Genomic DNA, 12,792 nt, shown 5'->3' with positions numbered 1-12,792 from the left:
AAAACTATATTATTATTACTATTATTATTATTAATAGGAGAGAAATTTACTTGTTGAATGACCTGTACGTATTTTATTCCTATTTTAAATGGTTATTCTTGTTTTATTTATCTGCTTATTGCTTTGCAACACTAAGTAAGAAGAATAGTTGCAGCTTTCATTGTTTACCCTGTCAACAGGGAGAGCGGCTAAGCTTTTGTAATGCCGGTAACATTCAACTGGTTGACAAACCGCACGTGCCCGCTAACAACCTTTTGACAGTTTTACTGCTGATAAGAAAACTTTGATTAGCTTTGGAAACAACTATAAGATAGGAAATCGAAGGTCGAAAACGGCTAGTTCAAGCGTCACGCCATCTTGAAGTTACAGCAATTTGTGAGAACAAGTACGACGTTTCAATAACAATTGTGTTTATCATGTCGATGTAACCTGCTTTATTGTGCATAACACTACATCTGAGTATGTAAGGTTTAGTACAAAAATCTACTGTTGCGCTGTACGTACCAAAAACTCACAGTAACTGCACCATGTAACGACCATCAATCTCGACTAACATAGCACACCTAAGGAAATTTTGCCTCACTCGCTCAAATATCCCCGGCGTCTCTTGCACAATCAAGCAGGCAGCTAGGACTCTTGCAAGCAGGTCCTCTTCGGATTCTACTGGCGATTCTTACACCAAGGACTTGATGTGTCCTTAAAAGAAAAATTCGAGAGGGTTGAGATCCTGGGAGCGCGCTGGCCACCGTGGGACCACCTCATTCAATCCAACGATTAGGGAAGGTTGTATCCAAATAATGGCGAACATCCACATCGAAGTGAGCAGGTGCGCCGTCATGTTGCATCCACATTCACGCGTGGACATCAAGAGGTACAGTCTCCAATACTTCAGGCAGTACATCACGGAGGAAGGAAAGCCCTTGGTGTATGAATCGCCAGTAGAATGCGAGAAGGACTTGCTTGCAAGAGTCCTAGCTGCCTGCTTGATTGTGCAAGAGACTCCGAGGATATTTGAGCGAGTGAGGCACTATTTTTTTTTTTTTAGGTGTTGTGCTATGTTAGTCGAGGTTGTGGTCGTCATTTTGTACAGTTACTGTGAGTTTTTGGTACGTACAGTGCAGCAGTAGTGTGTTTGTACTAAACATTTACATGCTCATATGTAGTGTTATGCACAGTAAAACCGATTACATCGACGTCATAAACACATTTGTTATTGCAACGTCATTCTTGTTCCCACAGATTGCTGCAACTTCAAGATGGAGTGACGCGACGCTTGAACTAGACGTTTTCGACCTTCGGCTTCCTATCTCAAAATACGTATATTGGACCCCTCTATCACCTGTATAAATTTGACCCAAGAGGTTATATGGAAAATTGTAAAATGTTGTACTTTGCTTAGAGATTGTTTTAATTCTACTGGAAGTTACTAAATCATGGACGAGATGGTTAACAGAAAATTTGCACAAACAGTCAGAGCTATATTGAAACGGCAGGAACAACTTTATGTGTAACATTTGCAAGAACAAAATCAGTACTTATAATTTTTAACTGTGCTTTTGTTTCTTCTTCCAGTCTGCTGGTTGCTTTGCATTGACGGAAGTCGCTCACGGCACAAATACTAAAGGAATGAGAACGACCGCTACGTATGATCCGTCCACGCAACAGTTCGTGCTTAACACGCCTGATTTTGAGGCTGCCAAATGCTGGGTTGGAAATCTTGGTACGCAAAGCATTTTTGGATCAAAAGATCCAATATATTTTAATCAACATTTTTCTTTTAGGCCTTATATCTGGAGAACTACATATAATGTAGCCAAACCCAAATTATCACTTAATTCAGTATAATGTGCTTATTCCGTAGAAAATACCAAAACTCGATTTAGGAGCTATTAAGAAATTTTTTGGTCCCTGACCAAAAACTAATTATTGGCCAAGATCACAATCTTTTGTTCCACTTTTTGGTTTTCCAGAATTCTTGTTCTTAACAAAGATTTGTGGTAGCCGTCGTTGATCAATTTGATGTTGCCATCTCCCTTTGCTTCCTATTTAATATATTTTCCCTAACGGGACTACACTGAAGCGATTGAAATGTGACGCATTATTACCCTTGTTTAATTATTATGTGAATAAAATCCAGAAGAGGAGCCAAAAAATAGTTTTTTTTAAAAAAAAAAAAGTGCAAATAGATTATGGCATTGAAAAAATATGCACAAAGGTACTTGCATTGAAAAAAACGCAAAAAGGTTTAACCGAAAGACAATTAGAAGTGTTTATTTTTTTGTCTTTTGCAAGACAAGTTAATTTGGACATTTTAATAGAGGAAAAAATTAAGTATAGCACCTAAAATTTCTAGCTTTGTTCATAACCTAATTAATGTCTAAGAAAAATTATGTATTCTCTTCTAAAACTCATTTACAGATTTTTCATTTTTTTTTTTTAAAGTAAGAAGTTATGAAGTTGTGACTTAAACACAGAATATGTTTTATTTTTCTTTAGAAATTTAAATAAGATGTTGAGTATTCTCGTAAATTTTATACGAGAAAGTATCGGAAACTAAGGTTAGAAGGCCGATATCTCTGCAGTTTCGTCTGTTATAGAGGAATGAGGAGTGTGTGATAATTTTAATGCATGGATATTAATAATGTATGCAAAATTTCAGCCACCTGCCACCTACGGCGTTAGTTGTAGGATGATGACTCGTTTGGAAAACTGGTCTCGCGAAAATGTCCGTTCAGTTATTTGATTTCTCTGGGCGAAACATGTAACCCCGGCTGAAATTCACCGGCAGCTGGTAATTCGAGGTTTACAAACAGGCTATAATGTCTCGTCAACATGTCGCAGAATGGTGTCGAAAGTTTGCAGCTGGTAGAGGAAACATCACCGACGAGGTGCGCAGTGGCCGACTCACCACGGCATTAACAGATCTGAATACAGCTTGTGTGGAGGAGCTGATTCAAGACAACAGGAGGTTCTCGTTACGAAGCACCTAGAAGGCCGTTGCTTCTCTTCAAACGAGGAGGTGAAACACTTTGTAACAACGTGGCTGAACGGACAGGACAGGATTTTTACCAGAAGAGAATCTTCAAACTTATCCCACGATGAGACAGGTGCTTACTGCAGGCTTTGTAACCTTACTTTCTGATCACTTCTCGTATATAACACTTTTTTTTTATTGGTCTTAGTGTGTATGTCGAACGTAATAAGCTATATTTAATATTTCAAAATAATAGGTGTAAAATAGCCATATTCCCAGTAGCGTACCCAGGAATTTATTTCGGGGGGGTCCAAACTAAATATGAAGCTATTTTATATTAAAATTGCTAAAATTGCCCCTAAAATTAGGCTAAATTTTTAAAAAGTCGAAATTTCGTGGGGGTCCGGACCCCCGTGTCCCCCCCTCCGTACGTCCCTGCATATTCCAATATACAAAAATGGTGCCTTATAATTATGCTTTATTGTAGTAATTCACTCACATAAATATTTATGTATAAAATGGTAAACGTCTTGACAAGTTCTTCACCCATCACATGCGATGCTTCCTCGAGAACATGGAAAACAAATCATTTTCTCAAACTAGATCTATAACAGTATTTATTTCCTCTGTATGTGTAACGTGATAAAGTACATCTTATGTAAGAAATGAGTCTCATTATTAATGGAAACCGTAGTGTTTGTGGATTTTTTTGCATTTATCTTATCTTGTTGAAATAAGTTAAATTTACTCTTAATCCCTCATCGTAATTTTACTTTTCATTTAGGGAAATGTTGTACACATGCAATCGTTTACGCTAAGTTAATTACGCCAGATGGACAGAATCATGGTTTGCACGCATTCGTTGTTCCTATACGAAATAACAAGACTATGATGACTTATCCAGGAGTTATCGCTGGAGATCTTGGAGAGAAAGTAGGCTGCAATGGAATAGATAATGGGTTAAGTATATTGTTTACATTATTCTATGTTCTTGTTTATTATAAAATCGTGTTCTGCGACGTTTTTTTAAAAATATATTAAAAGAAGCCATAAAAATTGTCATTTCAAAATTATAATATATCGTCGGCGGCAATTCAAAACCTGCTATGTGCATTTTGCAGGAGAAGCGAAAAACAGTATCCTGGTTAGATTTTTCGCTTTATAAAAGTGATGTTATAAGTAATATTTGATGCTGCACGTAACTGGTACCTTCTCAAGTTACTTGAAAAGGTATCAAGTTACGTGCAGCATCAAATATTACTTATAACATCACTTTTATAAAGCCAAAAAGCTAACCAGGATACTGTTTTTCGCTTCTCCTGCAAAATGCACATAGCAGGTTTTGAATTGCCGCCGACGATATACTTCTTGATGACTCAGTGAACATGACAAAGTTTCGATCTTTTGTACAGTCAACGACAAAAGTATCTCTCCTCTCACTGCTATAACTTCATTAGGTCAGTCCAGTATGGTATTGCTTGCCCCTGGACAGATGCAACCCAATTTACACCTAACATTTCAACCAACAGGACAGTTGGTAAGCCTATGGAGCACTGAAACAGACTTTTGCTATGGAGTTGATGCACGAAGAAATTTCTCGATTTTAAGATTTATCTCTGTCCATTTTGGAGCGTATTCAATGAGTTCTGTATATCAGTGACATTATAATTCGTTGTATGTATAAGGTATTATTTAACTACATACTATATGTAAGAAGAAAGAAAGAAAGCACTGATCATTCACGAGTTAGAAAATGGTAGAAGTTAACTGGAATTATGATTCTGGAACAATCGAAGAAAATAAATATTAATGAAAGAGGAAACAACCGACTTGTTAACACATCATATCCTCTATAGATGTAAGTTCAATAACGTACAATGAGTGAAAAAGTGAGTGACTGAGCCGAGACTCGAACCCGGGACCTCCGGCATACCGTGCCGATGCTTTAACCACTACGACATCCAAAACAGCCACTCACTCTCAAAGTCTGTGCTGTCATCTCGGACCTCGGGGGTTGTACCACAGACTCCTGCTGTGATTGGATAATCCCTGTGTCCATATATTGAGCACCTATGATGGTTGTGATTTCATATAAATATTAATGAAAGACGAAACAACCAATTTTTAACACACCATATCCTCTATAGAAGCGAATTCAATAACGTACAAAGAGTGGAAAAGCAGACTGGGTGGCGTAGTGATTAACGCATCGGCATAGTCCTGGGTTCGAGTTCCGGTCCAGTCAGTCACATTTTCATTCTATGTGCGTCATTGAGGAATATAAGTTTGTAAATCTTAGCCTTCATTCATGAGTATACTCCAATTTCTTGTCATTCAAATGTCACTTTCCTTTTCCTCAGATGATGATCTTGCTTAGCACTCTGAGTATGGATTGAAAATGAAATTGAAGGATGTTCAAAAGTTTGGGCGTGCGATTATTCGAATCCGGGTCGCTCTGGTAGAAATCCGATGCGATAACCACTTTCTATGCCGAGCACTTACTTGATGCTGCACAAAAACTGATTGCTAGTTAAAAAAAAAAAAAAATCCATGTAAGTTTAAACGAGCTATTAAGGTTTGTGTGAAGATACGATCATTAGTTGGATTAATTGATTTTCTTCTTCAAATGTTATTAAGAACTTGTTATTGTAATTCTATTATTGCTTTATTATTCCAACTCCTTAATAATAATTATTAGTGATTATTCCAACTCCTTAATTTCACAGATTCAATCTGTAAAATGAAATGAAATCTTTGAGTTTTACTTCCCACGGTTATGCCGGTTAGGCTAAAGGAGACGGTGATGATGAGTAATGAATGAAATGGTGGAATGAAGAAAGTGGGAGGAAATGGGAGAACCCCGAGAAAACCCACGCACACGGTGTTTGTCCATCACAAGGTTCACTTGGCGGGGGCTGGGATCGAACCCGGGACCCCAAGCACCAGAGGTGAACGCTCTACCACTGAGCCACCGCGACCCCAGATTCAATCTGTTTTACACCAGTTATTATGACGTAAACGAAAATGTGACTTGTGCGAAAAATACATTTATACATAACTTCTAATTATTCGCCGCAAACTCAGTCATATTTCATTGTAAACAAATCCTAGTGTGGAGTAGAATACCACTTTGTGTGCATGTAGTTTCCTATAGTAAAATTATATTGTACTGAAGTCAGTCAGTCACCTGTTGTTATATTTACTGCGGGATCTACATTACTTCAACATAAATTAAAAAACGAAAAAGTATAAAATGCATGATTAAGCACTGAAAGCGTCTAAGTGTGGCAGCATAAAGTGTAGTCGTTCAACATTTGTTCATCCATTTATTGTCCAAATATTTGTTTTAAATAAAAGTACGTGATAAAACAATTATTTAAAGGAAATATTACGTTAATAACTATATACATAATTTAAAACAAATTCTTAATAATTTTGGTTAATTTTTAATGTTTTTAGTAAGAAAGAATCTATCCTGGCTACGATTCAGTCCCTTCTTTCTTGCAGTCGAAGATGCGCAAAGCTTACTTAATGAAATAACCGTCATTATTTACTTATAAATCGCTATCCTTCTCAACCAGTCACATACATTGAAAAATGGAAAAATGGCTGCGTATCATCTGACATGTTTTTTTTTTTTTTTTTTTTTTTTTTAAATAAAGAAATATAGGCAAAAATATGATTTTTTCATTGATTATATTGAAAGTTCGAAATTCGTTAAAGTAAAGCAACTTAGCACACATTAACTAAGGAAAAGGATAGGAGGTTAAAAAATTATTTCGCTATTCTAAACATTCGCCATTTTACTGTATTAACACTTTCGTTGAAAGAACGTACATATTACTGAGTGGATTTTTTGAAAAACAAAATCATAGAAATGTATTGACGATGCAAGTGAAGCTTTTCAAAACGGAAGGTTATATATTTATGAGTATTGAAACCATATGGCTCTACTGTTTAAAGGAATTCGCGCCACATAAGCTGTCACTGGAACTAAAATCCGGATCTTCCACATGAAGGGAGAGATCTCGTATTATTTAACTGGGAGGGACTTCAATATAAGGATCATATAATTCTGTTTTTCTTACGTCACTCTTTTCCTGTACTTTTCAGGTTTGTCCTTTTTCAAAATTACCGGATTCCGCGAGAGAACTTGTTAAATAGAACTGGTGATGTAACTCCTGATGGGAAATACGTTACGTCATTTAAGGACCCAAAGAAGAGGTTTAGTAAGTATTATTCCATTGTGCTGCTTCGCTTTTATAGTTGGAGTACTCGATGGGTTGGTATTGTTAAAAATAAAATTAAAGTGGTTGAGTCCACATCAGAATATCAACCAGAATGACAACAAATGATAGTTCTATCTTCAAGTGAGCATACGCAACTTTTCCTTTGTGTATCTCTTAGATGTCCCGGCGGGAGCTCATGTGGTTCGGATTCCACGTTAATCAGTAGGTCCACGTCTCATATAGCCTTGCTGCTGAACGGGACGTAAAACTCAAAAAATCAATCAATCAATCAATCTCTTAGATGTATTATAAAATTAATGAAATCTTGTGATTACAGAATAATTGGACATAGAATCTTACCTTGTACACCTAACCAACTACTCCACGTGTTTAGGATATCATTCTACATTATATTTCAGTTCTCTCTGGAACCATTTTTAAGCGCAGGTCTGACGCAAGCCGGAATTTATTTATGATTGATCACTTGAAAACTTAGAAACGGCACCGTGTATTTTGTGGTAGACTCCTGTCAACCTTTTTAGTTTGAGTTTTATGTAAACAAACCTGTTGCCTTAACTTCTTTAACTACTTGCTAATGTCCAACTGTTATTAGTTGCTTAAACTTGTTCAAAAGGCTTGGAAGATTGTAGAATAAATATTACTTACTCTTGGTAAAGAGAGCTAAAAATGTCAATTGAGCCATTCTTTATGTGCACTATTCACACTTGAGCACCATTTGCTCCTATAATTAATCTGTCTTACCGCAGATGATTTAAGCACTGACATTTTTTTTTTTTTTTAATTTTGTATTTTGTTTTACTAATTGGAAATTTCTTGTTATTTTATTCCAGAAAATGTCTTGCCAAACCATGATTTTCATAATGGTTATAAAGATCAATATTGCCAAATCAACACTAATGTTTGTTGTCTTTGTAAAAACCACTGGCAACATTGTTCTTTACTTTCCAAATTTCCTGTGTATAGTATAATATTCACACTTGAAAAAAAAATAATTATAATAATAATGTGTTCGTATTTAGTCATAGTTTACTGTTTATCACATTGTTCTACGGATGATTGAGGTTCCCATTATCCAAGTTTAGTTCAGGTTTCTTTTGTTCTGGTGAAGAGAGATTCAAAAACATTTTTATCAATGTTGTTTGAGCATGAGTGTAAGTAAGACTGCGACTCTGCCTACTTCATAACCTGTTATTTATACATGCTTCGACAATCCTGATGTGGGAGGCTCTTCACATCTCGCATCCCTATATGTTGCGTTATCCGTGTCTTGATGTTCCTCGTGGATATGCCTATGTAGTGTTTGTCGAAGTGCAATAGCCTGCGTAAATCCCGATTATTTAATGTAATACAGTCAGTTGATGCATAAAATCTCGCACTACTAGAAGTTGCATGTCTCCTTCCCGTATTATTGGCACGTCAATTAATGTCATGAATTTAGGCGTTACAGGATTTTCATCGTCTTCAACATGAATCCAGTAATCGTTCATAAAATTTCTGTAAATTACTTTTTCATAATCTCTCAAGGATGTGAATACACAATCCGGGAAAAAGTAAGCAAATTCATGAAATTCCACAGCCATGTTACTATATGATCACAGGTTACCAGAAAAAAAAAGTGGTTTATTATTACTGTTATTAGTTTATTTATTTTTGAAGTCTGAATATTGTATATAGGAGTTTCGAACGGGGAAAGAATAGTGCTTTTTACAAAGGCAACAAACATCGGTATTGATGTGCCAACATTGATCTTCATGACCAGTATGGAAGCCATAGTTTGGGAAGACATCTTCTAGAATGAAACAAAAAAGAAATTATAATTAGTGCAACTACTATAAAACAAAATATAAAATTAAAACAAAGAAACAACAGCGTCAATGTTCAGATTAACTGAAGTAAGACTGGTTAATTATAGGAACTAAGGCAGGGATTTATTTGTAGCCAGGGAAGCCTGGGAATTTCCCCCCTTCTAAGTTTTGGTTTCCCTGTCTCTAGATTTAATTCTATCTTCCCAGCCTGGGAAGATATTTTCCACCTTTCTTAGGCTATACAATCGATTTTAAAGTACAATAATTCAACTCCATATTTTAGTGACAATTCTTTAGTTTTTTAGTATGTTTATTGTTGCGAGCTATGCTGGTCTTGTTTATAGAATTGTTTCCCGAAGAAAAATCTTGCTGCTGATACCACTGATTATCATACTTTACCTGAGTAGCACAATAATAATAATAATAATAATAATAATAATAATAATAATAATAATAATAATAATAATAATAATAATAATAATAATAATAATAATAAAACATTTTCAGTTACTAGTGGGCAGTCACTGCAGTTGAGAATTGGTAGTTTTTTCGTTGACAAGCAACTTAAAAAGAACATAAGAAAATGGATATTAGACTATATTTTAATAAAGGAAAAGCTCCTGACGATTAAAAGGCAAGTAATTTCAGTGCACAAAGTAAGAAAGTAAGTGGCTTTCGTGTTAATTGTGAATGAAATCGTGTTGAAAAAACAACTGTTATATTTAGAACTACTTATGTTATTGCGCAAAATCGTCTGTCGTTTACCGTGCATCTTACTAAATAGTAAGAAATAAATGGAATGAACCACGGACAAGTTCTCTACTCTGTTACGTGTTCAAATATTATTGACTTTGTAGCTACAGAAATGAACGAAAAATGACCCAGTATCTTGCGAATTCCGATCAACCCTTCGCACTAATGATGGACGAATCCTCCACTGTGTCTCATAAATCTGTTCTCATGGTGTATATCCGTACTGTAGTTAATCAGGTGCGTAGCAATATATTTTTAGGTTTATTTAAGATATAGGTAACAATAGGCAGAGAGGTTTGTGATTCCATAGTTAAAATATGTGAAAGTATGAATCTTTCCAAAAGGTTTTTCTACAATCCAATTGGCGAGAATAATTGTCTGCAAGAATGTTAAACGGCGACAAAGAAGTAATGTAAATTTCAAAAATAAAATAAAATAAAAAATAAAAATAAAAAATTAAAATTAAAATTTTCCTCTGATGATTCAGCCAAAATTCTGCAGGAATTTCGAGAGCATAAGAGGAAACCTAATATTGGCCCAAATCTACAAAATCTTAACAGGGAAATCAGTGTTCTTCCAGTTTCTTCTGCAGAGTGTGAGAGAGGCTTTTCCAGCTTAAACTTCCAACATACTGATACTAGAACATTTATCTGTAAAAACCCTCGAATTTATTATTTTCATAAATGTTAATGGACCAGATATTACCTCGTTCAATGCAGAAAAGTATACCATCAGGTGGATAAAAAATGGACATCATGACATCATGCTACTACCAACAAACCAACTGGGAAAAAGACGGTATCCGATGTAAAAGAACCTCGTATTGCTACACTATTCTACGTATTGCTAAAGTGAGGTACGGTGTGAAAGTATTGTTAATTTCTAAAGACAGTGTTAGATAACATGCCGTAAATCATGCTTCAGCTTATTCCTGTCTTTTTTCAATTCTGGATTCATTTTAATGCCAGTATTTTTTGTTGGCCAAACGTTCACTTTAGCAGAACATTGATAGGTGCACACACCCCTGAATCTAATTTTATTAAGTACAAGGAGCAAAATGGTACGAAAACTCACTTATGATAATAAGGAATGACATTTAGTAGCGTCTTTCCCCATCTACTTAATAAAATTAGGCGCAAGTATATGTGTACCTATTACTGTTTCCCCAAAGTAAACTCTTACCTTTTGTTGTATTGATTGTTCGGGCGGGGAATTTGGTCTTTAAGGACCAAATTAGCACAGAATAAAGAATTACTTCTCATAGGAAAACCGTTTTACGTAGGAATGTGACACTTGTTATGACAAGATGTGCAAATTGCAATGCAACTATAGGGCTTTTACTGGATGCTCTATATTTGTCCTCAGCAGTAGGACAAAAAGTAGTAAGGTAACTAACGCATGCAATCTAATCTATCTAACCAAATCTTATCTAACGTACCTATTCGTATTTATCATAATTTTTTTTTTTTTTTTAAGTTTAAAAAAATGATGAACTTGGGAGTCTCCTATCAAACTAGTACAATAATTTCAAACTGGATAGGTTTAAAAATAGCATTATCCCAACCCCACTTTAAAGTTGTTCTATTATACGGAACACAATCTTGTATATATATTCCCCCCTTCTACAAAATCCACAAATAAATCACTGAACTAAGGTATAAGGCTCAACTGTGTATATTGTTCACAGAAGTTCTCAAACAAAGAATGACTCGATTGACATTTTTGGCGCTCTGGATAAGGTGTAAGTGATATTTATTGTACAATTTTGCAAGCCCTTAAACATGTTTATGCAAGTAACAGCGGTTGGTTATTAGAAAGTGGTTACGAAGTTCCGAGCAATGGGTCCCAGATCTCTCACACCAAAGAAATGAAATTATTCATGGAATATGAGGGTGCATTTATTCCCAGATTTTTTTTGTATGTGAAAGGAATAGCCAGAAAATGTTAAGAATATGATGATACATGTTGTCCAGTACATATTAATATTTTTTTCCATTTAAATAATCTACATTTTATTCCAAGTCTGAAATTAATATTTGTTGATTTGTGCTTTGCAGGCGCTTCCTTAGGCAGTTTATCGTCAGGCCGTGTATCAATCATTGGCTTATGCGTTGCTAATTTATGGAAGGCTGTCCCAATTGCCGTGAGATACTCTGCTGTCAGAAAGCAGTTTGGTCCGAAAGAAGACGGCGAAGAACTCCCTGTAATTGAATACCAACTGCAGGTGAGAAAAAAGTTTATATATATAATATCATTTAAAATACACAGCAGGAAGTTTCTAGTTCCTCTAGCCTCTTGATTCAATCTGGGTGGAAAAAAAAAAAAAGGTTCAAATCCCAAGGGGTTACTTTAGTTCTTGTCTCACATATAATTGATGCTGAGAAGGGTTGTTGAACTTCCACACAAATAAAATGAATTTTAGAACATTTACAGTATGTCGGATATGGCGATATTTCACTCTATATTTTACTAGCTATTGTGTTAGCTTTAGTACGAGTGTTAAAGGGAACGTTGGATGTTATTTAAACATTTTAGGATTCTGTTTCAAGTCATGATTCACCTAATTCAGATTCTACTTTTAGTGTGGTTCTTTTAGGTACACGTTTTCAGAATTGGTGTTTTATCCAACAGCTCCGTTCGTCCGTAATTAAAGAAAAAAAGTAATGAACTAATGAGTGAAATTACATCATATTACCATAACTTTAAATGCATTATTCTTTTTAGATAATGAAAATAAAAGTAGCGTAAAGCAGTCCTTAAAGTTTGCTGTTGCTAAAAGTGTCTGTTTTAATTTTTCTTTTCCCTGTTTACAACTTACAACTCATGCTAGAAATGAACACTATAGTGTGGGGAAATTACAGTGCAGCCCACTTTGAGATATAACGAACTCGGAAATATCGAATTATTGGATATTATAAACTTAAATGAAATCCTTGTAGCACCGTTTATTTAAAACATTTAAGAACTAAAACTGTTTTTCATAGCTGTTATCGCTGTGCAAGCCAGGCAT

General features: G+C 35.3%; 1 protein-coding gene across 4 annotated transcripts in view; it reads left to right on the top strand.

Moving 5' to 3' along the window:
- Window positions 1–12,792, top strand: part of LOC145694337 (peroxisomal acyl-coenzyme A oxidase 3-like) — a 91,828-nt gene that overhangs the window by 58,117 nt on the left and 20,919 nt on the right. For all 4 annotated transcript variants that reach the window (XM_081770454.1, XM_081770453.1, XM_081770456.1 and 1 more), the window contains exons 5-8: window positions 1,573–1,720; window positions 3,759–3,933; window positions 7,088–7,203; window positions 11,840–12,006. In XM_081770454.1, the coding sequence (XP_081626580.1) occupies window positions 1,573–1,720; window positions 3,759–3,933; window positions 7,088–7,203; window positions 11,840–12,006 (606 nt within the window). The remainder of the gene's footprint in view (window positions 1–1,572; window positions 1,721–3,758; window positions 3,934–7,087; window positions 7,204–11,839; window positions 12,007–12,792) is intronic.

This window comes from Thermobia domestica, chromosome 9 (assembly GCF_964235325.1).
Source record: "Thermobia domestica chromosome 9, izTheDome1.hap1.1, whole genome shotgun sequence".
Lineage (NCBI taxonomy): Eukaryota > Metazoa > Arthropoda > Insecta > Zygentoma > Lepismatidae > Thermobia > Thermobia domestica.
The sequence above is the reverse complement of the archived record's forward strand: the minus strand, read 5'-3'. Positions and strand labels throughout refer to the sequence as shown.